Genomic DNA, 22969 nt, shown 5'->3' with positions numbered 1-22969 from the left:
AGCAATACGCCCTTGAACTGGCAAGAACTATAAGATTTTAAATAAAAACTCGAAATCAATTGCAAAAGAGGGTTAAGAAACATAAGCCGTTGTCAAAGACAACGTCATATTATTCGTAATCCTAATATGCATTTCATTTATAAAGCAATTTTACTATTTATATGCATTTGTATTTCGAATTATTTTTAAATGCATTTGCCGCGGTCTTGACAAGACTAATAATGTTACAATAAAACCTATGAGGTTTTCAAATGTTCTGTAAAAAAAACTATTTTCTAAGAAAACATCTCGTTTCAACATCACACAATCTTATTTTTTTTATAGAACAGGGAGGGGGCAAACGGGCAGGAGGTTCACCTGATGATAAGTGCCGCCCATGGACACTCTTAGTGACAGAGTGCTGGCGAGTGTTTTGCCGGTCTTTTAAGAATTGGTTCGTTCTTTTCTTAATGGACCCTAAGTCGAATTGGTTCGGAAATACTTCAGTGGGCAGCTGGTTCCACAAAATGGTGGTGCGCGGCCAAAAATGCCTTGAAAAACGCGCAGTTGTTTTATATATAAAAACAATCTATACCTCAACTAACACTATTTCAATGTTTTATTACTATTGCCTGGGCAACCGGGAAAATAAACTACCTAAAAATAAGAGTAGTTGGCCTAGTGGTTTCAGCGTGCGACTCTCATCCCTGAGGTCGTAGGTTTGATCTCCGGCTGTGCATTGATGGACTACCTTTCTATGTGCGCATTTAACGTTCGCTCGAACGATGAAGCAAAACTCGAGAGGAAACCGGCCCTTAGGCCCAAAAACTCGACGGCGTGCGCCAGGCACAGAAGGCTAATCACCTCCTTGTCTATTAGATTAACAAATGATCATGAAACAGATACAGAGGTATGATGCCCAGACCTAATAAGGTTGCCACTGATTTATTAAAAAAAAAAAGAAATTATAGACATTTAATTTAAGAGTCTCCATCTCAATTAATAAGTGTGATTTAACAGAAATTATAACGGCAAGGTGCGCGTATCGCGTGCGCTCTATGGTCGCTTGTGGCGCGTGTCGTACGCGCATCGTTGCGCAAAACGTGCACGCATTAACACACTTTCTGCAACCGCCCCTGTCCGAACTCCATCGCATCCGTTATTCTACCATCGTCTTATCGTTAAATAAGGCTACACCACATTAATTAGGTTTGATTTATTGCTGGAATCTATAAATTCAAGCGCGAATACTAAACAGTCAAAATATATGAGATGAATATTAATGTGTATAACCTTTTTAGGCAATAAATATAAAACGTGCATACATAATTGTTTTATTGGCCGTATTAAGTTTTGTTTTGTCTGTGCATGCCTTTGATATATGTCAAATGTTTCCATAAATTAAACGCTTACTTACAGATGCAAACAAATAAATTTAATATGTCAACGAGAAAGTGTAAGGTCATCTAACTTGATATTGCGCAGGCTTCGCACACATGACGAAAAGAGTGAAAGCCTTTCACGAGATCGTCGAAAGTCCCAGCTACAAGCTACATGAATAATTTACCAGAAAAATCTCTACGATTTCACGCCAACTTAATTCCCAATGCGTTTGAGTTTCTCTACAATTCATTTACACCGACACATTAAAATGCAGGATTGCGCCTCCTTACATCACAATTAAATACACATGTGTCAAGTGACACATATTAGTACTCTAATAATAATGAACGCATTCAGTTAATTTAATACTTATTTCAGTACAAACAAAGATTATTAATGCCGATCTAAATAACATTAAGTGAACTTGTGATTTATATTCGATGGACAGTTGCGGCAATATTTTCACAAGCTCTCGTGTAGGCTAAGTGGTAGCGTGTGGTGTTTCGCAAGGCAGCCTTGACAGTGGTGGTAGACAGGTGGTCGGAAGGTGAATGTGGATGTATGTCACGGCCGACCTTGACTCCCCTCTCAACCCCACTTCACTGGCCATCCAAATACTTAGACGAGATATCAAATATCTGGTTATTGCAAAACTTCAGACAACATTATAGTTAGCGTAGACGCTGTCGACATTTTCAATTAATTTGTTTAAAACATAGGATGATTATTTATGAATCTATGTAATAAATTAAAGTAAGTTTTCGTGCGTGAAGGAGTTCACTTGTTCGAATCACTAAAAACAAATTTGTGTATAACAATAATTGGAAATTTCAATACAATATTAATTTTGCCTCTATCTGTATAGTAATATACACTACTTACTATTTATACATGCGTTACAGGCCCATAAGGCTTTAGAATTTTAGGACCAAGGATTCGTCTAAAATTGGCGTTTGAATCGAGATTTATTCGAATTAATGTCGATTCGAGTATTTCGCATCAAGTGAGTGGTCAGCCCGGTATGGTTGCGAAACACACAGGCATGTAGTGGCGATTAGTGGCCAACAAGTGGGCATCGTTACAACACACCTAGATACCACTCACATATGGTCACTCAAAGAGACTACTATTATATCCTCTCAAATATTTCATACGTAACCTGTGGTTATTGACATCGTATTTATAAACAAAAAATAAGTTTAAATTATACTCTTTTTAAAACATATATACAAGTTTAGGAACTTTATAAATCCACGCGATGGATTTAATATCTCTAGCAATTCATAATCTACAATACTTCTTTGATATATAGTTCCCTGGTAGAAGAGAATGTATCGAGTTGTGAGTACGTGGCTTTATCGCCTTATCACGGCTGTTTACCAGCCACCAGGCACAATCTGATCACCCACGGCTGATCACTCGAATAATAAACGATCGCGAAACGGATACAGCAATCCGAGTCCATGACTGAACGGTTATGGCGCCTTAAGCATTTTTAGAACAGAATGTCCTATACTTTGTTAGAACGCTAACCAATGGTATGTTATGGTATGTGGACTCTGTTTCCTCCTTAGACGCTCAATAGGTCCGTTGTACATGAAGTCCCGGCTAACTAAGCCAGGCTTACTCCTCCTTAAAGCACAGAAGCTTCCTGGGCACTTCGCAGGATCTTCGTCCGAGGATTTCTGTACGTTGTTTGGCCATAGCCTGGCATTCCAGGACTACGTGGGTGACTGAACGCTAAACAAAAAACCTAGACATCCCGGCAAGCTGGTTTATCACCCTGAGAAGCAGAAGATTTGCCAACAGTTAGATGTGATCTACATGCCCTCGAACAGTGATATAGCAAAGGTCATTTCCACATAGCAATGTAATACTTTACATAAACTAATAATAATTTCCAAATACTACACATTTTAAGCAAACAAAGAATGAAGAGTGTTTCACCTTGACCCATAGATTTATAACAAATATATTAAAGAAAATAAATTGTGTAACAGTAGTATTACAAAATATTACGTTTTGTATCTTGAACTTTGGCTTCAGATTATTTATTAAGAAACAAAAAGATACATCAGTAATAGAAATAAGAAGTTAGACTAATTGATGTTTCCTACAACAGTCTCACAGATAATTAATCATATAGACACATGACAGCAGAACAGTAGACAAGAAGATAATAGAGTATAAAGGAGATCACATATAGTTCTTAAAGAATATATAAGACCAAACAAAAGTATCAGAATTGTTTTTATTTCTTAAATGAAATTTAAATTGAATTTTCTAGAATTCTATAAAAGGTGGAGCCCAATATAGGTTCTAGGAGTGGGTAGGTTCAAAGTTCGGGGCGTGCGGAGAAATCTGGCAGGAATTTAATGATAATCGCTCAGGGTTCAAAACACGTAATTTAATGCACACATATTTTTCTTAACATGACACAATCTATCAAGTGACTTCTTGGGCTCAGTGAAAGTAAATACTAATTATTTTTAAGAGTAAGGACGTCTGGTTAAACATGAGCCAACATATAATTGTAAAAGGCTTCTCATTATTTCCGAAATGACGACGGGTTGATTGAAGAACAGAGTAGCCCTTTAGTTAATCAATGGTAAATTACATTTTTAACAACACTATTAATTACATATTTTTAATCACCATTTATAAACAAGTAAATACTGACTCTTAATAAAATATTTCTTGCGTATGTTGATTTGGCTCTTGTAGCCACAAAAGTGAACTAGTTAACTAAATTTTACGAAATATGTTTTTTCCAGAACCGCTTAGTCAGCAGAAAGTTTTAGCTAATGAGTAGGGAAAGTTTTTTTGCTCCCTTTGGTTAGGTAGAAATATTTTCTTGTCATGATTTAAAAAAAACATACAAACGAATAAAATAATATATTTAGACATTGATTAAATGATCTCGTTGCCTTATTATAAACTGTAGACTAAAGACTTCGTTTGTTAACGAACTAAAATTCGTATATTAAAATACATATTAAAAGTACAATTACTTATATTAGCGAGATAAACTGACTGTCCTACCTTAGTAGTTTAAAAAAATGTGTTACGAAGGCCTGTAGTACCTCACGAACCACCATAAATATTATTTTAACAAGCAGAAAGCTAAGCCACTGCCTCCGTCTCACTGTAATCAAAGCCTAATTAAAAAGGATTCAGAATTTAAACTGTATTGTTTGGAACTAAGACCACAGACTCTAAATTTATCGACACGACACTCAGGTATAATATTATCATCTATATGAATATAAAGGTTTTTTTTATTATGGCCCGCACGGTTTGTATATTATGATTTATGAATGTATAACTATATGAATGAACATTCCACCAAATTTGATTGAGTATATGCTAATAAAATTTATTTGAGCAACTTAACATATTAATCTTAAGTATGGATAAGGATGTTTAAATACACTCATAAAAAAATATGAAAACTGATTGATAAAAAAAATAATTATCATAAATAAATATCCAAGGGTCCATTCAAAGAATGAGATGGATATATATTTACAATCATTACTCAATCAAATTCAGACATGTCCGCTGACACCCAGTGAAAATTACCAAGAAAATTGACATATCAACGTGTCGAGAGCCATAATTAACAATGATTACTGCATCTTTGCAGGAAAGGCTATATCATTTTTTTCTTACACCAGGTCACGAATAGCCAGACACGAAATTAACACACGAATTACAACAGCCCAGCTGAACTATTAAAGAGCCAAATGTTATGCAATTAAAATATACAGTAAACTCAAACAGTAAAGGGACACGAAAAGTAACAAGGAGATATGGAAAGAATACACAAGAAATTTGCTAAAAATTAGGCTGAAGTTAAAGGGAACAATTCAAAAATAGGACTCAAAAATAAGGATATAGATATGCAAACTTAATAAGACAGAGTATTTGATTGTATTGAGTGATTAGTAACGATCATTTTAAATATGTATCAAAATGTGAATGGTTAAAGAAGGAAGTTCAAGTTGGCTCCAATATATTGGCAATAAGAGTGAAAGCTTCGTGAGGCGACCGGCCTTGAAACTAGAATACGAGAGTTGGTATCCGATGACAAACTGTAAATTAAATCAAATATTTCAACACAAGGTTCTAATGACTTACAAATATACATTGTTTTACAGATGCCTAAAATTTATCATCAAATAGCAAATGAGGTAAATGCTCTGGGAAAATAGAACACAAAAGGAATTATCAACTGTAAAGAATTTATCTTGAACTTCATACTGAACTATTCACGTATTCTAGACGCGTGCGGACTTATTAAAACAGTGTCCCACGGAGTCCGGCAAACAATAAGTACAGAGACATATTCTGAACAATGGTCACATACGATAGGAATCGCCAATTCGTTGGTGACGTTTATTCGCATCCTTGACTACAATTGTCGCATCTACAAAGCTTTTACAGAATGCGCATATTTAAATTAGAATAAAAGGAAAACGAGTGTCAACGACCATCACTCAATAGAATGTGGTAGTGGACACCACATTCCACAATACAAAGCACAAATACGAAACAATAATAGCAATTTGTCATCAATGTGAACCACGTAATACATTTACGACATCAGTAAATATGTCCACAATGTGCATAGTAACGTGAGCGTAAATGATGTACAAACAGACGCACCCCGATATCATTGCGAAGCGATCTTCTGCTTAGAAACGGTAGGTGTAAATTCAGACAAAAACGAAAAATCAACATTACATTAAATTACATAACAAATACAGGTTATTAGAACGTTTATGGGATTCCACTGAATCAATATCGAGTACTCAAGGACGTGTAAAATTAAACTTCGCCTATAGGCCGATTATATTTGCCAATAAAAGCAAATCTGACGTAACAAAAAATACGAGCACCTTAGGCAAGGCTTTGGTGAAAACACATTCATTCAGCGGAATCCAAAATTAAAGTAGCTACAATAATCACCAAGCTTTTAAAGGAAATTCTACTATAAGATAGAAGCCAATAGCCGGAAGATAATAGCGTTTATCCTTGAGGACAATCACAGTATGCGTACAAGTGATCTTAGACAATGAAGATTTGCTATAAAATATGTATGTTGTTTTTTAAACAAAGGTTTATAGATCAGGAACTAAACGAATGCAAATCCAGAAGACGCTATAAATATGCAACGATTGTAATACGTTTAAGAGATAAAGTTAACGTGCTCGTAATGAATTTTTAATTTTAATTTTGATAGCTTTATCTTTGACTAGCAGACTCGGACAAGCGTTGCTGTGGCTAAGGTTTTTGTTATATTACATAGTAGTAAATTAATCAAGGGAAACCGTAGGAGAACTTATGTGAAACGTTGGTACCACGACACGGACCTAAACTAAACTACCTTTAACTCAGCGCCATCTGTTAGAATTGTATCAAATAATAAACAAATGTTAATGTTATCGTAATTTTAGTAAGGATGCCTATTTTTGTTGAAAATGAAATATAGCCTATGTCACTCAGGAATGATGTAGCTTTCCAACAGTGAAAGAATTTTTCAAATCTGCCAAGTAGTTTCGGAGCCTATTCAATTCATACAAACAAACAAAAAATCAAACCTTTCCTCTTTATAATATTAGTATAGATAATATTGTAACAGTTACAGCCATTGTCAAGCTTATCGTGAATTGACTTTTTAAAAGTTATTAAACGTTAAGCTTTGTTGAGTTAAAGTATTGTTATAAACATAACTGTTTTTTAGATTTTAATCAAAACTTAATTAAAAACGAATGAACACTTAACACGCAAATAATACTATTACAATACAATTAAATAGAGTTCTACTCTTAAAATAATGAGTTATAAATTATAAACCGATTGAAAAATTACAAGATGACCGCGAGCCACTTTCACCAAGGGTCGTCAGCTTTCGGTGGCTTGTTTCTCTAGAGTCTATACAATCACTCCGATGTTTACGTACACTATAGCCATCTCTCTCTGTCTAACGCGAGAGAGAAAGGTGGCATCGTCTGCCCCAGTCGCTCGTACGCGGACTACTTCCCACATATTGTATTCTCTTTTTATGTAGGGCGAGAACCTGAACGTGACTTAATGACCCAAATTCCTCAATTATTCAAAATACCACGCCAGTTGATTTTATAGCTATAATGTGAAATCAAACATAATAAATCCGTTTTTAAATCATCGTGTTCTTTGTATATGTAAATTCCCGAACAATGTGTGCTATATGCAAACAGTGTTATAAAACTAATATTTTTTTATGTCAATATGCTTATAGGACTTTGATATATCCGTGTTCCAAAAATATTGCGAAAACGGATACCACGAAATATCGCAAAAGGTGAAGAAAGTAATGATTATACGTTAGTCATGGTTGGAGAATGCTACTACGAGATCGGTGTGACTAATATCAGGTGCCTTCAATGGCCTGGTAGTGTCCTACATTTTCAAATCGTTGCAAATAATGCGATTAAATTCTGTGATATGTGACAAACATTTTTTTACACCACAGCAGCACAAAACAGAAGAAAAATTAAAATAAACAAATGAAGACAACGGATGTAAATGGACGATCAACCAAAGATAAATATTTAAAAAAAAATACTACTACGTTACTAATTGGTACGTTATATCATAATAAACTTGATATTCCAAATTGAGAGACATGCTAAGTTGATGAATCAATCGAATCGTTGATTCAAAACATCTCCGTCGGACCTTGTTTATGACAGGCTCATGTCAGCGACAACGTGTCATAGCAACATGGTAACCAAAAGTCAGGCGTAATTATCCATTGAATCAAAACGACGCATACATATGAAGCCTAACCATTCCATTCACATACATATTGGACTATAACTTTTAAGATTCAGTGCCGAAGGTTACACGGGCGTCTATTAAATCTCCCTTGACGTTACAATAGCAACCATTTCAAATTTATTTATTTATAAAATATTCGTGTCACGGCCGGTTATTCCCGATGTGTGCATCGAGCGACATACAAATTGTTGGACCTTGTGAAGGCTGCATTATATAAATTTTAATAAGTTTAAGATTACAGAAATAATATTTATTTTAATAAATGAGATTAGTTTTAATTCACTTATTAGACTTAAGTTAGGCTGGATCGTAATAGTAAATGATGTCTTCGTATAAAGACAATTTAAAAAAAGAATAATACAATAATGATTTTACGAATTACCGTCACTATTTTATTTTTCACAAATACGTTGAAACGCGTGACTGCGGGTACTTACAAACATTTTTAAAAATTTGGCGTCATGATTGTAAATTTAAAAGCATTATATACAAATTATTTACTGACGTTATAATTGTATATTGGTATAATTAAATATTTCGATTTTGAATGCATTGTAACGCAACCATAAGTCCAATAAATTACCTGTTCGTTCAAAAAAGGCTTAGGGCGGAGCATGTTATGAGAGATTACGTAATTGTTATATTGACTTACCTTCTTGTGATTCCAGAGCACGTTGACGGAGGGTTTACCGCGGCGGAAGTCACTCTGGTCGATGACGTCATCGTGGATCAGAGAGGCTGAGTGGATCATCTCGCTGATCATGGCCACCTGTCGCTGAGATGGCAGCAGTGCACTAATATAAACAACATATGATGTAATGATTAAAACGAAATTAAGAGCTGTCGAAAATTGAAATTGAAAAATTAAAGAGTACGAGGAAAACAGCAGTCGTAGGTTCGATTCCCGGTAATTAACTTGCCAACTTGCTGTCTTGCCTAGAACCAAAAAGTCGAAGGCGTGTTTCAAGCACATGATCACCTTCTTGCCTATTAGATTGACAAATAATCATAAAACACATACAAACTCTGGAGGCACACCAAAACGGTCGTGCCACTGATTTATTTATTTTTTTTACGAGGGGGAAGATCTAGCTTCTAATATTTTGAAATTACATAATTTTGAAATTAACATCCGTTCAGATATAGCCTTGGAAATTTTTCTTGAATGACATTATGTAATTGTGTTTTCCCAACGCATTATCATCTTTATGTCAGTAGGATAATATTCACTACTCTCGGATAGTACGAAGACGCGCTAATTATATTAGAACTGTACATATAAGCTATAGTTTATATAAGGTTCATATTATATAATCACTAAAAATAAAATATATTTAGAAATTATTTCAAGTTCAAAAAAACCGTTACTACTCGTAAAATTAACGGGGGCAAAAAAATTCACTCTAAACTAAGCAAGTAGGTTAATTATTTCCGCGTTTTTCCGAAGTTTTACACATTAAAGATCCTTACATCATTCGAAATGACATGAGTTTACATTTAAACCGACTTCAAAAAAAGTATCAGTGTAATATGTATTTGAGTAATGATTTATTTAGCGTACCAAGGAAATTTGGAACATTTCCTGGGATTTTTTTATGACTATATTCCAATTTAGGAAATTGTTCAACGGCTCAAATCAGTACAGTAGTTTTTAGATAATCGTCTACACATCTCTAGAAAATCATTTTTATTATGATTACATATGTAACATTAAGTAGGGGTACTGAACGCCGGGAGAATTTAAATAACTTTTATAAGTCAGTAGCTGACCTAGCAAACGTCGTAACATTTAGGGGGATGAAAAATAGATGTTGTCCGATTCTCAGACATTCGAAATATGCACACAAATTTCATGAGAATCGGTCGAGCCGTTTCGGAGGAGTTTAACTACAAACACCGCGACACGAGAATTTTATATACATATCTTTCTTTCTATGTCCGCAATTAACACCCGCTCGAACGGTGAAGGAAAACTTCACAACGAAACCGGCTTGCCTTAGACCCAAAAGACAGTCAGGTCAGGAACAGGTGACCGATTACTTGCCTATTAGATTGACAAATGATCATGCAGTTTCTGAAATCTCAGGCCTAGACAACTATGCTTTCGTGATCTTAGTCTCATCAGAGTTGGGGAGTTATGGTATAAAGAGCGCAACCATACTATCACAATAATATCTACTCCGCCCTGAAGCACATTATGAATCACTTTAATTCCTTTGTCATTTCATAATCATTACATACCTGATATTAGAACATTTAATAAGTGATTCTACCCACAACCGGGTTTTACACGCACCTTACATAAAATGTTAAATATTCCTCACGTGTAAGATATGCGAATGATATATACGTGCGAACAATATATTAAGATCAATAATGTCTTTAAATATCTTTTCAAGGATATCTTATATGCACATAGATAGATTAGCTCATGAAAGTTGAGTAATAAAGACGTAACATGTGCATAAAACAAGTGTAATCTTCGACAATGTGTAATCAATCATGGCATAAGGTTTTTGTTCTTTATTACGCGATATTAGGAAACATAGAATTGTAGTGATACCTGGATGATATTGTAGTCAGGTTGTTATACAGTAAACAATAATAAAAAAACAAAAAGTTAAGAAAACAGTCTTGTGACCTCGTCGCTGTAAAATTAAAGCAATATGTACGTAGTGCGCTATTTTTCAAGAATCTTTTGTACATATAGGTACTCGTATATGTAGTTTATAATTTTTTTTCAGCAGACTGCGACCCCTATTAAATCAAACTCGACTCTCCGCTAAAGAAACGATGGAGTAAGGAAATAAATTTACTACATATTTGTAACCTGGGAAGATGCAATAAAAGAGATAGGGCGGAAAGATTGTAAATTAGTAGAGACAATTGGAAGAATTTTGAAGCCTTTACTCTGTCGAAGGTCGTAAATACTATTACTAATATTAAATATAATAATAATATTAACTTAATGTAGTCCTTATTAGTTCCAAATTTATTATTTTTAAATTCACAGTAACCACTTTACCTCGATACTATTTGGGATTTTTGTTTAAATTTTGTATAACCCAAAAATTTTGGAAGCTTTACTAAACAAAGTTCATCTCACCTGTTTTCACCATATACGTGGTAGTTGACAGCTTTTGCCATAAGTATGGCAACCATCGGCCTCAGAGCTTTTCCCTGACCGTCGAAATAATACGTAGCAATGGTGTTTAATTCTGGTTGATTTGTGTTGCGCTCCAACTCCTGCGAATCAGATAAACTAAAGTCGAGTTGGGATCACGTTTTCAATGACGTAGTATAATAACTATTAATCTTTAACCTAGGCGTCGATTTATTATTATCCATTCATACACAAATTTTATACAACAATATAAAATTTGTGTATGAATATAAAGCTTTCGTTGAAAACGTGTTGAAGCTTTTGACGTTCCAATATGTTATACAATAAGAATGTTAATGAACATTATCGTACAGTCAATCTATTGTTAATAAATTTAAAAATAAGATTAAAAACCATAATCATTAAAGGCTAAATAAATATAAAGTCTCTATACTTTTGTAGCTTTAACAATTACAATAAATTTATACAAAAAAAATCATAATAACATAATTGTCCTCGTTACTTCTAAAGACCACTATCTTTCGTTGACTTGAGAAATATTCAGATAAAGCAATGTAGTAACAATATGGATGATGTTAAACAATGTAAATCTCGAAGGAAATCACTAATGTGTTTGTCCTTGTGAATTCTATTGTACAGTGCAATCTCTTAAGACAGTTTAGTTCACTTAATTTAGACTTAAGACAAATTTCGTAACACCAGTAGCATTGTCGTCGCGATGTTTATTTGCACGTATTTCAAAGCATATTATGGATACAAAATAATAATAATTATTGGTAACAAAATGTTGAGTAAAAGTTTTTAAGTTTGACTTAATATTTTGCTATCATACAGATGCAGCCTTCATTTAACCGGCTCAATCCAAAGGAAGAGGTTATCAATTCCACGTGTAATAATTTTTAATATGTAAGAACATGTTAGTTGAGGTGGTCGTGATAGAATTTTTTTCAGAATTGAAATTATATGTGGTGCAAGGTATAATGGCTGTAACCCCGACAAGTACCTATCAAAATCAATGATGGACGACAAAAAAGAAAGGCGACGAGTTTCTTTCCAGTTATTATTCTTTTAAGACAGTAAATGTTACGATTTATTTTTTAAGCGTTCACACATGAATAAATATATTTTCACAATGAATATACGAGTTTTATTATTTAGCATGTTTACATACGACTTTGAAGGTCCTTTTGGTCAAGTAACTAAAACTAGGAAGTATTTGTCAAACATTTCAGTTATACTTTGAACCGTCTGATTTCCTATTACGGTGATGCTGAAACATATATGGTATCACGGTATTGTCCAATGCCACGCTATGCTAAAATTTTAATGATTTGTTTGTTTGTTACCGTTAAGCAACTCAAAACCGAAAATCCTTAACTATTATATCCTTAACTTAGCCTGCGTTGTTATCTATTAATTTATTTAGCCAAATAAAAAATTACGATTCTGCATCAAAAATACCAAAGAACGTTAGTCTAACTCGAGGTGATAAGAACCAATTAAAATACATAAACCGAGTTCGCTGCGGAAACAGTTTGAATACAAAAATGTCCGCAATATGTCCAACAAAAAAACTTAAGCAAAACTTTAGAACGTGAATTACCGAATTTGTGCGGGTGGAATCGCAGAAAACAGCTAGTTCTTAACATTTTATTAGGACTATGACTTGTCAAATTCAAAATATTACATTATTTGCCATGCAATGTTTTTATTAGCGTTGTAATATTGAGGTCTTGTCGAGTTGAGAATTACTTCTGAAGGTTACATACGTAATGGTTAACACTGTTAAATAGGTTATGCAAAAATATATATTCCATTTAGGAATTAAGTCTCTAATGTTCATTAAATAAGCCTTAGTTGATAAATCGAATTCTAAGCGAAATTCAAAATTTAAAAAAAAAATCGGCGAACTAGTGCTTCCTAATATGAAACCTTAATCAATTATTTAACATATTAGTTTAGCATTTGATTAAAGACCTGTATAAGTGGACCTTAAATAATATGTGTTTCTGGGAATCGAACCCAGGGCCGGGACTATATTCGAAGATGATCAATTAAGTCATGGAAGCAGTCAACGACCTGTATTGGTCATTCTTAAGTAGTTTTTTTTAAGTTACTTTATTCTAGTAGTTTCCGTTTGCTCTGCAGAACGAGTACTCTCAAATTAGAACTGTGCTAGCCGGTTAAAAGTTTAGTATCCATAACGACTTAAGAAGAAAGTTTCGCGTCACGGTAGGCAATTCGAAAAGAAGGTCATTGTTCGTTCACTGCACTTTACGCTTGACATCATAATACTGAAACATTATTGCACCAAGGTCATACTAGATTGGGCAGGGAGAATGCAATTTTATATTCTTTTACATAGTCCTACATTAGGACTATAATTATACAAATAACAGCTTATGATACGACTAATTTTAGAGAGCATCCTGTGAACATCCGAGTCAAGGACTTAGAATGACGAGATCTTAAAATTTTGCAACTAATGTGAGGTAAGCAGTGCAGAATTCGTGTGTCAATAAGTTGATTATAAAAAAATCTTATAAAAAAATTAAACTGCATACTATATTTTTAACAGTAAAACAAAATTGGTAGAATTTTTCCATTCACCGTAACGTCGACTAACATTACATAAATAATATTATACTTATTAATAGTAGAATATTATTTATGTTTAAAATTAACAACAAAAAAATTAAAAATATTATCTTGTACTCAGTTGTTGGATAACTGAGGTCAGAATATTATCAAATTCTGTAACGAACTTTGAAACTGTTCGCCTTATAAAAAATTGGTTCCAAAGCGTTGAAAGTCAGAGTAAAACTTGATACGACGCCATAACTAAAGATAGTAATAAAAGCGATATCTAGGAAACATAGAAAATCGACCAACTTGCAGCATCCACCAGCCTAGTTCGAGACAGGTTTTCCATACAAGAAAGTAGGCGAACTACTCAAAGCTATCATTTCTAAGCTCTTAACAAGTTTATAATTATATTTGCTTATTCGAATTCTTTAACTATTTGCATATGTTAAACACGCATTAATTGATCGATAATCACGTGTCATTACAATAGTCGTCCTTGTCGATTTTATAAGACATTTGTGGAGTAACACAAGTATTTATGATGTATTGCATCAAGATGTAGCATAATGTATGCGCTACGATGTCACATAACACATAATTAGCATAATCGTAGCTAATCGTAGCTGTGTAGCACATCTACGAATATTACTGTGCAAATTTTATCATTTTAATAATCAATATTATAGTTCCATACTTACGATAAAAATTTGGAACATACAACAACGATTTCTAAAAACTAAGTTAATATTTTAAAAATCGAACAAAACCTATTAATAATATTATAGTCATCACCACAAAATTGAATTGCACAACCCTCGACCGCTCGCGTGTCAACACGTGATGACTTTGACACAATTTTACTAATCGTGAACACTGCTTGACCTATTCTTAACATTTAAAATATACTTCATTTTGTATTGGACATACTTATATTTTATTAACAGCTTATGTTTCTCTATAGTATGATATACGTGTGGATGTCTTGCGTAATCACTAATATAATAAAGAAACTATTTCTCTCAAACATGCATCTTGTAGTTTTGTATATATTTACTGTCATTCGCTTTGATTAGATATATATAAATATTAAACATCTTTTAATAACACAGCAAATATAAGAAATATTCTCACCGATCGTATGTCTTCATATATTCCATTAAGATCGTCTTCGAGGAGGCGGTAGGGGTCAACAATCTGAGCACCGTAGTCTGGCAGGGAGCCTGTGCTTGTACTTTGCATGCTGGAGGCCAGGCGTCGCATCGCACCTGACGCAAGTGCTCCGGAGGATCCACATGCTGGCCCACATGTGGTTACTCGCTGAAAAACAACATAGAACTTATAAACTTACAATAAAAAATAATTTTATGTCGCTTTATAGATAAGTGGTGCATTTTACAAAAACAATTAATACATTCACCCAACACATCACATACATTATAACGAACTTAAAATCATTCAACACTGAACCACAGAGCACATGACACATCAGACCAGAGGAAAAAATTAACAATAGATTCTAGATGAAACTATATCATATGTCACTCATTTTAGACGTAAGCATCTCATCATTCAATAGATTTCTGTTATCTCATTTTGTATTCTATATTTTTCTTTTATTTTTACTTGTATAAGGAATTAGTTTAGTTTAGTATAAGAATAAAAGACCGGACTCACCGTCTGTTGATTAATGAACATTTAATGTAAATATTGAAACATAAGTAAGCTAAGAAACAATATTATATTATAATCCTGTAAAACACGTCTAGTATATTTAATTTTAAGAAACAGACCATTGTAAATAGGAGGCTGGGAGAAAGAATGTATCAAATAGCATCAACTCCCAGCCCCCTAAAGGCAAATTTGTAAACACAAAAGTTACTGTAAATAAAAAACGTGTATTTTTTATTTAGAGGATGTATGAATGAAAAGAAAGGATCGTCGTCACCCCGGTGATAAAGTAGCCGGGGAAGGTAGGCTTATTAGGAAAAAAAAAAGTGGTGCATTAGCTATAGGTCTACCATACCAGTATTTTTATACCAATATTAAACGCCACATTAATGGTAGACCTACATGTTGTGTGGCTTAAGAGAAAGAGGAACCTATATAAAAAGCGATTACACATAGCCAAGTGATACCTACAAGATTTATACTTAGAAGTATTTAAAATGTAACCTAAAAACGATGGTAATTAAGCGAGTTGTTAGTGTTTTGAATATAAAATACGTTTCACTTTTACGCATTTAATTTAAGTGTTTCAATGTCAAATAAAAAACTTCAAATATGATGAACCCCTTAGAACCAGACAACCACTTCATAATCTAATATAAAATTGCTAAAAAATAAATAGGTCTAATTAAAGTGTTTATCATTTACTTGAAAAAAATCCAATCAAATTTCGCAAGATGTTAATTTTCATATGATCTTTCCAAACACGTCTTTAACGGTCAAAGTTCGCCATCGCTTAGCGTTCCAGTTAAATGTCATTGTTTACTGTGTCAAAACAAAATCCTTGCAAATAAAAATTCTCTGTGGTATAGATACTATAATCTGACAGGGTGCGGCTATGCCCTTAGCTCAACGGCGGCAGTGACCGCGATCCGAGTTTTGCAATTGGTTTATGCAACTGCAGTCGAGTGCAGTCTACACCTGATGGGCTTCAACCGGCTGGCCGCTTGCAAAACCACCGGCACACGTATGCACGTATTGGCATGAGACCTTTACAGGCCTTCATAACTAATAAATACTCCATTCTTCACTTCGGTAGTAATGATAGTATCGATCTCGTTTGCAGGGAGACTCCATAACATGAGTCATTGATACAACAAATTAATATGTTTTTTTATGGCGAATTATTAAATTTACAGCGTATTTAAATTAAGACTAAATTTTAGAATTACTTGAATAATTTGCCCCAGTTCTCATTATATGACATAAAAATAATACCCGGGAGTATATTTTTGCAAGCAAGATGCATGCAATAACCGACTTATCATTTTGATCTACAGTTAGAAAAGGCACATAAAGTAACGGTATTAAGAACGTTATTTTTTTCAAGGTCCTTTACAAGGCTGCCTTGCTTTTATATTTTTTATCGTATACAGTTTTGTAATCAAAGTATGCGCGTAGCGACATTACGATAATTACTGTTTTCGTATGAACAATTACATCTAATATTTTACCGCAACCTCCTTTTACATTTGAATGACTACATTAACTTCAGTAATCTATGAGTAATTACTATTATTTGTAATGCACGGGAGGTTCTTGGAAATAAATTGCTATTATCCTGTGAATGACCTCAAATTTCAACTGCAATATGCATTACGTTGTACCATATTTGCTTCAAAATTTGTGTTCGACTTTGGTAAATATTGGAATATCATTGCACAACCATCTTATTATAATCTCTTAGCATATTTGTATAGTAAATATATATGTATGTCCATTCGAAAAAAATTCTAATACGTTTTTTTATTAACGGCCATCATATGAAGCGCAGACATAAAAAACGTAGCACTCAAGAACAATAATAAATACTGTTAACTGATTAAGTGTCATAGAATTTGAAATATCTCTATACGTTATCATCATTTTGCAAGACCTAATTCGGTTTTAACGATGATACATAACACGATTAAAAATTTCGAGTAATTCCACTACAAATTAAACACAAAGTTCCTAATACTTGCTTCAATAGACCTGTGCCCTACACAGCCTTTGATTTTAGCTTCAGATTTCTGTATCTGTTTCTTGATCATTTATTTTTCGGCAAGACGATGAGACTCCTACTTAACGCCGTCGACTTTTTACACCAATGTAAGCTAAACTATCCTAGCGACGGTCTGGATGATCAGCCCAACACTGCGCGGCTTCAATATACTTGCGTACACATGAAATTGATACGGCCATTCAATGTAATGAAATGAAAACCGTGAACTCATCCATTCTTAAAGCAAATGAGGTGTCGAAATACATTAAAACGCTATCTCTTTGGCAATCTCGAACTCATTATGGCACCTCGTGTCATGAATAGCAACTTCCATATGATTTCACACACGTCATAGGCCATAGTATTTGACGTCAGTATAATGTAGAGTGTATTCGAGTCATAATTTATTAGACTATGTATTTATAAGGAATCAAGCTAATACTTTGTGGCTTAGTTTTACAGGATGTTTAGTATTCTTACGAAATAATTATCTAGAAAATATGATTCCACAGAGCACAAGATCTTTATCAACTCTTGATATCTTGTAAGGAAAGCATGCTTCCCGTTTATAGCGAGAAGATAGGGCTGTTGGGATTTTGTGGGTAAAAGGTTCATTGCACCTCACGAACACAGACTTACACTCTCCGCGTTACTTTAATAAGTTTAATAAATAAATAAATAAAAGTTGCCCCCTTCGCGGGGACTTCTAATTGGATATCTCAACAATAAAAATAGGGCCCAGAGGTTAGTCGAATAAAGACATAATCAGCAAAATTAAAAATATTTTTGTTTAAATTAAAATTAATTTTGTTTAAAAAAAAAAGATAAAGACGCAGATTCATTGCTACATATATTATTCGAAATCCTTAAACTTAAAATATGCCATACGTGTAACTTAATTATAAACCTTTAATTCCTAAAAGAAAAACTTTAATAGTAATATAGTATTTAGCAATAAAAAACGTTTTGTTTGATTTTATAAGTTCACTTTGTGAAATATTACGCAATATATGATCCTCATACTAAAGACTTAAGGCAGAGATTTTCTTACAGACAATAGGGCAATTTAAATTCCTTTCTATGGGCATCCTCCTACTAAAAAATCAATCTAATTGCGTAGCTTATTACTATTACTCATTTGTCTCTTCACCACAACGTAATACAATTTAAGAGAAAAAGACAAAAGAAATTTATACGCCTTCTCTGTTTGAAATAATTTAAGTCTGTAATTAAAGTAGAAATTTATCGGTAAAATTTTATACAAAAATAACAAAGACCAGATTGTTATGTAGCATTACACAATGCAATACAAGTTTATGCGTTATGCACTACACTAACAAAAAATCCAATAGAAATATACGACACGCCAATCATTATTAATTCTTGATTTTATAGAAATTATCTAAATACAAAGAACGACGGTTTAAAAATACAAAATTCTTTTATTTATCGGTCAGTTTTATTTATCTCCACAGACAGGTTGCATACGAGACACGAATCCCATAACGATGTGTGATTACTATATTTCAGAAGCCTGTGAGTATATGTGTGCAATATCGAGAATTAATTATAATAAATTAAATAATGAAACATTCAATTAATTTATAATAAATCACATACAGACAACGACGCCTTGAACATTAAACGGCAGCATGCTTTGTTTTTGTTATAGTAAATTTTATTTATTGCCATAAATACGACTACACGTACTCTATTATGCTCCTGATAAAGTGAATTAAACTTCAGGACCATGCGACTAAGTTATCTGTTTTGTAGCAATAACGAGAATTAATTATAATTATTAAAAAATAATATAGATTTACTGATATGTTTAAGCCAGTTAATGTTAGAATGTATTTCTTAACAAAAATACCTTGTAAATTTTTGTATATAACAGGGTTTTTCAATTGGACCGACCGTAAAGGTGATTGATGTATTTTTATACAATCATTACACAAATTAAATTTAAACATTACCGATCAATAATGACAAATAACATCCAAGCACGTAAAATTGCATGAGTCCGCACGGTACATAACAATTAAAACATGATAGAAAGTGACTGAGTACATCATACACTTGCGATACCTATTCTTAAAATAGAAACAAACTGCACGTGCCAAGGAAATTAAGGAAGCTACATAATCACGTGAAAACAAAGTGAAAAATTTAGTGGGGCCCACTAGACAGTAGTCCAGTTTCAGGCATTCTCAATTGACTAAGAAAGCAAAGTCCATCTAGCTGTACCTCAGGCATACAGTGCCTCTGTTGTTTATGAATTTTGTAAATGTAAGTTTGAATTTAGAACAATACAGTGAGTCTGTTGTTTATGAATTTTGAAAATTTACGTTTGAATTTAGAACAATGTTTTACGTACGAAAAACCTCTACGCTTTATGTTAACGCATTCAACAAGCATCTATTTTCTAGTGCGGCGCCTGTCTATATTCTCCTTATAGTCATTGATATGGCAACTGAATGAATAATACTACAATTGTATAATTAAATGAAAATACCCATTAATAACGAATTCAATTTCCGTAATCTACAGTTGTGAATAAATTACTACTTAACAGGCGTGATCAGTGATGACATTCAAGTTATGCATTCTTGAATTATTCAGTACGTCGGTTTCCCCGGCGACAAATTGTTTATCCCCTTATAGAAAACACGTCAGCGATCAATCTTTTTTTATACAAGATCGTCCAACATTTTAAGTACAGAATCTTCTTTTGGAATGGTTTGATCATTCTACTAAAATCTCACAATTCTTAAGTTGATTACAAATTGAAAAATCATTTTCATGCTATACAAGAACAAAACAATCGTACTCAGATAAAATCAGTCTATAAAATTATCATAAATAAGAAACGAAATGTATTGGCACATTAATAACGAATGATTTAAAGACGTTCACAGTTTTTAACTTCCAAATCGACTGAAGATCCTAGAGAAAGGTTTAACTTACAAGGTTTATCTGGTAAGTAAAACCTTTCTGTAGGATTCTCTCGGAGCTTTTTCTTTGAAGGTAGGATGAAGGTTCTTATAACTTCTGCAACGCACTGGCGAGCCCTGTGGCATTGATAGTCCATGAGCGGTATTATCACATCATGTGAGCTTCCTACCCGTATTCTATAGAAACATTGGACATGTTAAGATTTTCTTTAGAAGACATTCTTACTAGATGTCCCTAACTCTGTAAAGTTGTAAACCCCTTGTGAAATTTCATACCAGAAACAAAGTTGACAATTACTTATGATTAGTATAAACTACACAAATCTATAAGTATCATTTAAAATAATAAATAACAGTCCGTAGACGCTGCTACGGTTGACTTGTCCGCTACAAGCTTTACGAGTTTAAAACAATAACGCGCTAACAGTGCGCAAACGCATGTAACATGATTTCAGAATGCTAATAATTAATTGACTATAATACTATTGTATAATTTTTGATTAAAATTAAAATTATTTAATCAAAATCATTTGAAGCAGGGTTATTATAACGGTGAATAAATGTAAGTAAAATTCAATAACTTAAACAACATTCAATGATAAAAGTATGTAAAAGCAACGAAAGCCTATAATAAAAATCATAAGTTAACAGTACTAATTGTTTCCGCATTACGAGGATTCCTTTGACGAGTAAAAACCCTGTCAAAAGCAATAACATTAAAAGAGGAAAATTTTCCGTGTACATTTAAATAAGTTATCTCGGTACTTCACCATAGCCCGGACATGCCTGTAACCTTGAAGGAAGAATTCAACTTTAGAGTACTTAACATTCTTGTTACAGGTTGTATAAAGTCATCTTGTAATGCAATCAATTTTAAGCTCGACCATTTATACACTCCGTGCGTGCTTTTATATTTATCGTATTTATCGTCGAAATTAATCGCCATAAAAATTACATTTATTGTTCCTTTGTTTGCTTTCTATATAAGGACGTATAATATCAGTATTTTGTTTAAAATATCTATTGTATTTACAATATTTTATGTTGGTCAGGGCCTTAACTAGCTTTTTGTATTTTAATAAAATTGCTTCTTGTGTCACGAAAGGTTAAATATTTCAGCAACATAACGCTTAAAATATTTTTGCGAAATCACTATAAGTAGTAGTAAATAAAAATATTTCCATGGAAAATTTCAATGCGTTCAAAAAGGTTTGACATTCACAAGAGTTCGACATTTATACGTCAAGAATTTGAAAATGTATTTTCAATTAAGTTCCTTTCAATAAATCCGTTCTCTAGATATCGAAATAAGGTAATTGGAGGTTATAATAATTGAGGTACGAGCCAACCGGTAACTCGGTCAAAGACCGCTCCATCGAATGAAAGGTTAAAATCGAAGGACAAATGAGCTTTTACAATTTATACTTAGATGAACATTTGTAGCTAGAATAGTAAAAACGGAATTGGGTTCAGGAACACAAAAATGGACAAAAGTATTCAGATTTTATCCATTTTTGTATTGCTGATTAAAAGGAACCTATATATGTATATGACACTTTTGTTTAAAACTACTGCAACTGTAGCTACAACCAAAATATAATATAGTCATTGCATTTTTATACTGCCTAAAATATTTAAGTCTATGACATATTTTATTTTGATTAGCCTTATTTGCAATAGCATACAATTGAATTAATATGAATTAATATAAACCACATCTTTTATTATTATGTTAATATTTAATAACAATTTAATCGTTTCTTAGAAATGCGTCACAGTAAAGTTATATGCCTTACGAATAGATGTTAATATAATATACACAGAAGTAATCCCGTACCATCTTATTCAACAGTAATTAGAAAATATTTTATGTAATTAATAATAATAATAAGCCTTTATTCATCCACATCTTATAGACTTATAAAAAGGTACATTCTGAGATATCCGGGAGAAGGCCACCTCAAACTTTTTCCACCTTATTTTTTTGTGCCACCGTCATCCAATTAATTCCAGCTATCCTTTGAAATTTGTCTGCCTATCGCTCTATTAGTCTGTCCATGTTCCTTTGTCTTTTTGGACCTGTCCAGGCGGTTACTGTTATATATCATCATCATCTGTATAGCAGGCTACGTGCACTGCCTATAGACATTTAAGTAGTGAGGCATGTTGCACTGCATCATTTTTTGTAATTAAAATATACGAAATTCTAATATTTATCAGTGAATATTCAACGACGTATAAGTATATGAATTATATTACCTTCATCCCAAGTATTTATAGAGACTAATGTCTTGTTTTGTAACATGCACGGTTACGCTCTCAAAACTCTTAAAGTGTATATTTTTTTCATAAGTATTATCACTGTCAACTTGAACGCTTTTAAAATTGGGTCTCAACTTAATCAACACG

At 33.1% G+C, this 22969-nt stretch overlaps 1 protein-coding gene across 1 annotated transcript in view; it reads right to left on the bottom strand.

Annotated features, from left to right (window-relative positions):
• The window catches only part of LOC110996942 (all trans-polyprenyl-diphosphate synthase PDSS1), a 34642-nt gene that overhangs the window by 8315 nt on the left and 3358 nt on the right, over window positions 1-22969 (bottom strand). The window contains exons 2-4 of the mRNA XM_022264848.2: window positions 15029-15214; window positions 11294-11433; window positions 8840-8981 (exon numbers count right to left, since the gene is read on the bottom strand). Of these exons, the coding sequence (XP_022120540.1) occupies window positions 8840-8981; window positions 11294-11433; window positions 15029-15214 (468 nt within the window). The remainder of the gene's footprint in view (window positions 1-8839; window positions 8982-11293; window positions 11434-15028; window positions 15215-22969) is intronic.

Source organism: Pieris rapae, chromosome 7 (assembly GCF_905147795.1).
Source record: "Pieris rapae chromosome 7, ilPieRapa1.1, whole genome shotgun sequence".
Lineage (NCBI taxonomy): Eukaryota > Metazoa > Arthropoda > Insecta > Lepidoptera > Pieridae > Pieris > Pieris rapae.
The sequence above is the reverse complement of the archived record's forward strand: the minus strand, read 5'-3'. Positions and strand labels throughout refer to the sequence as shown.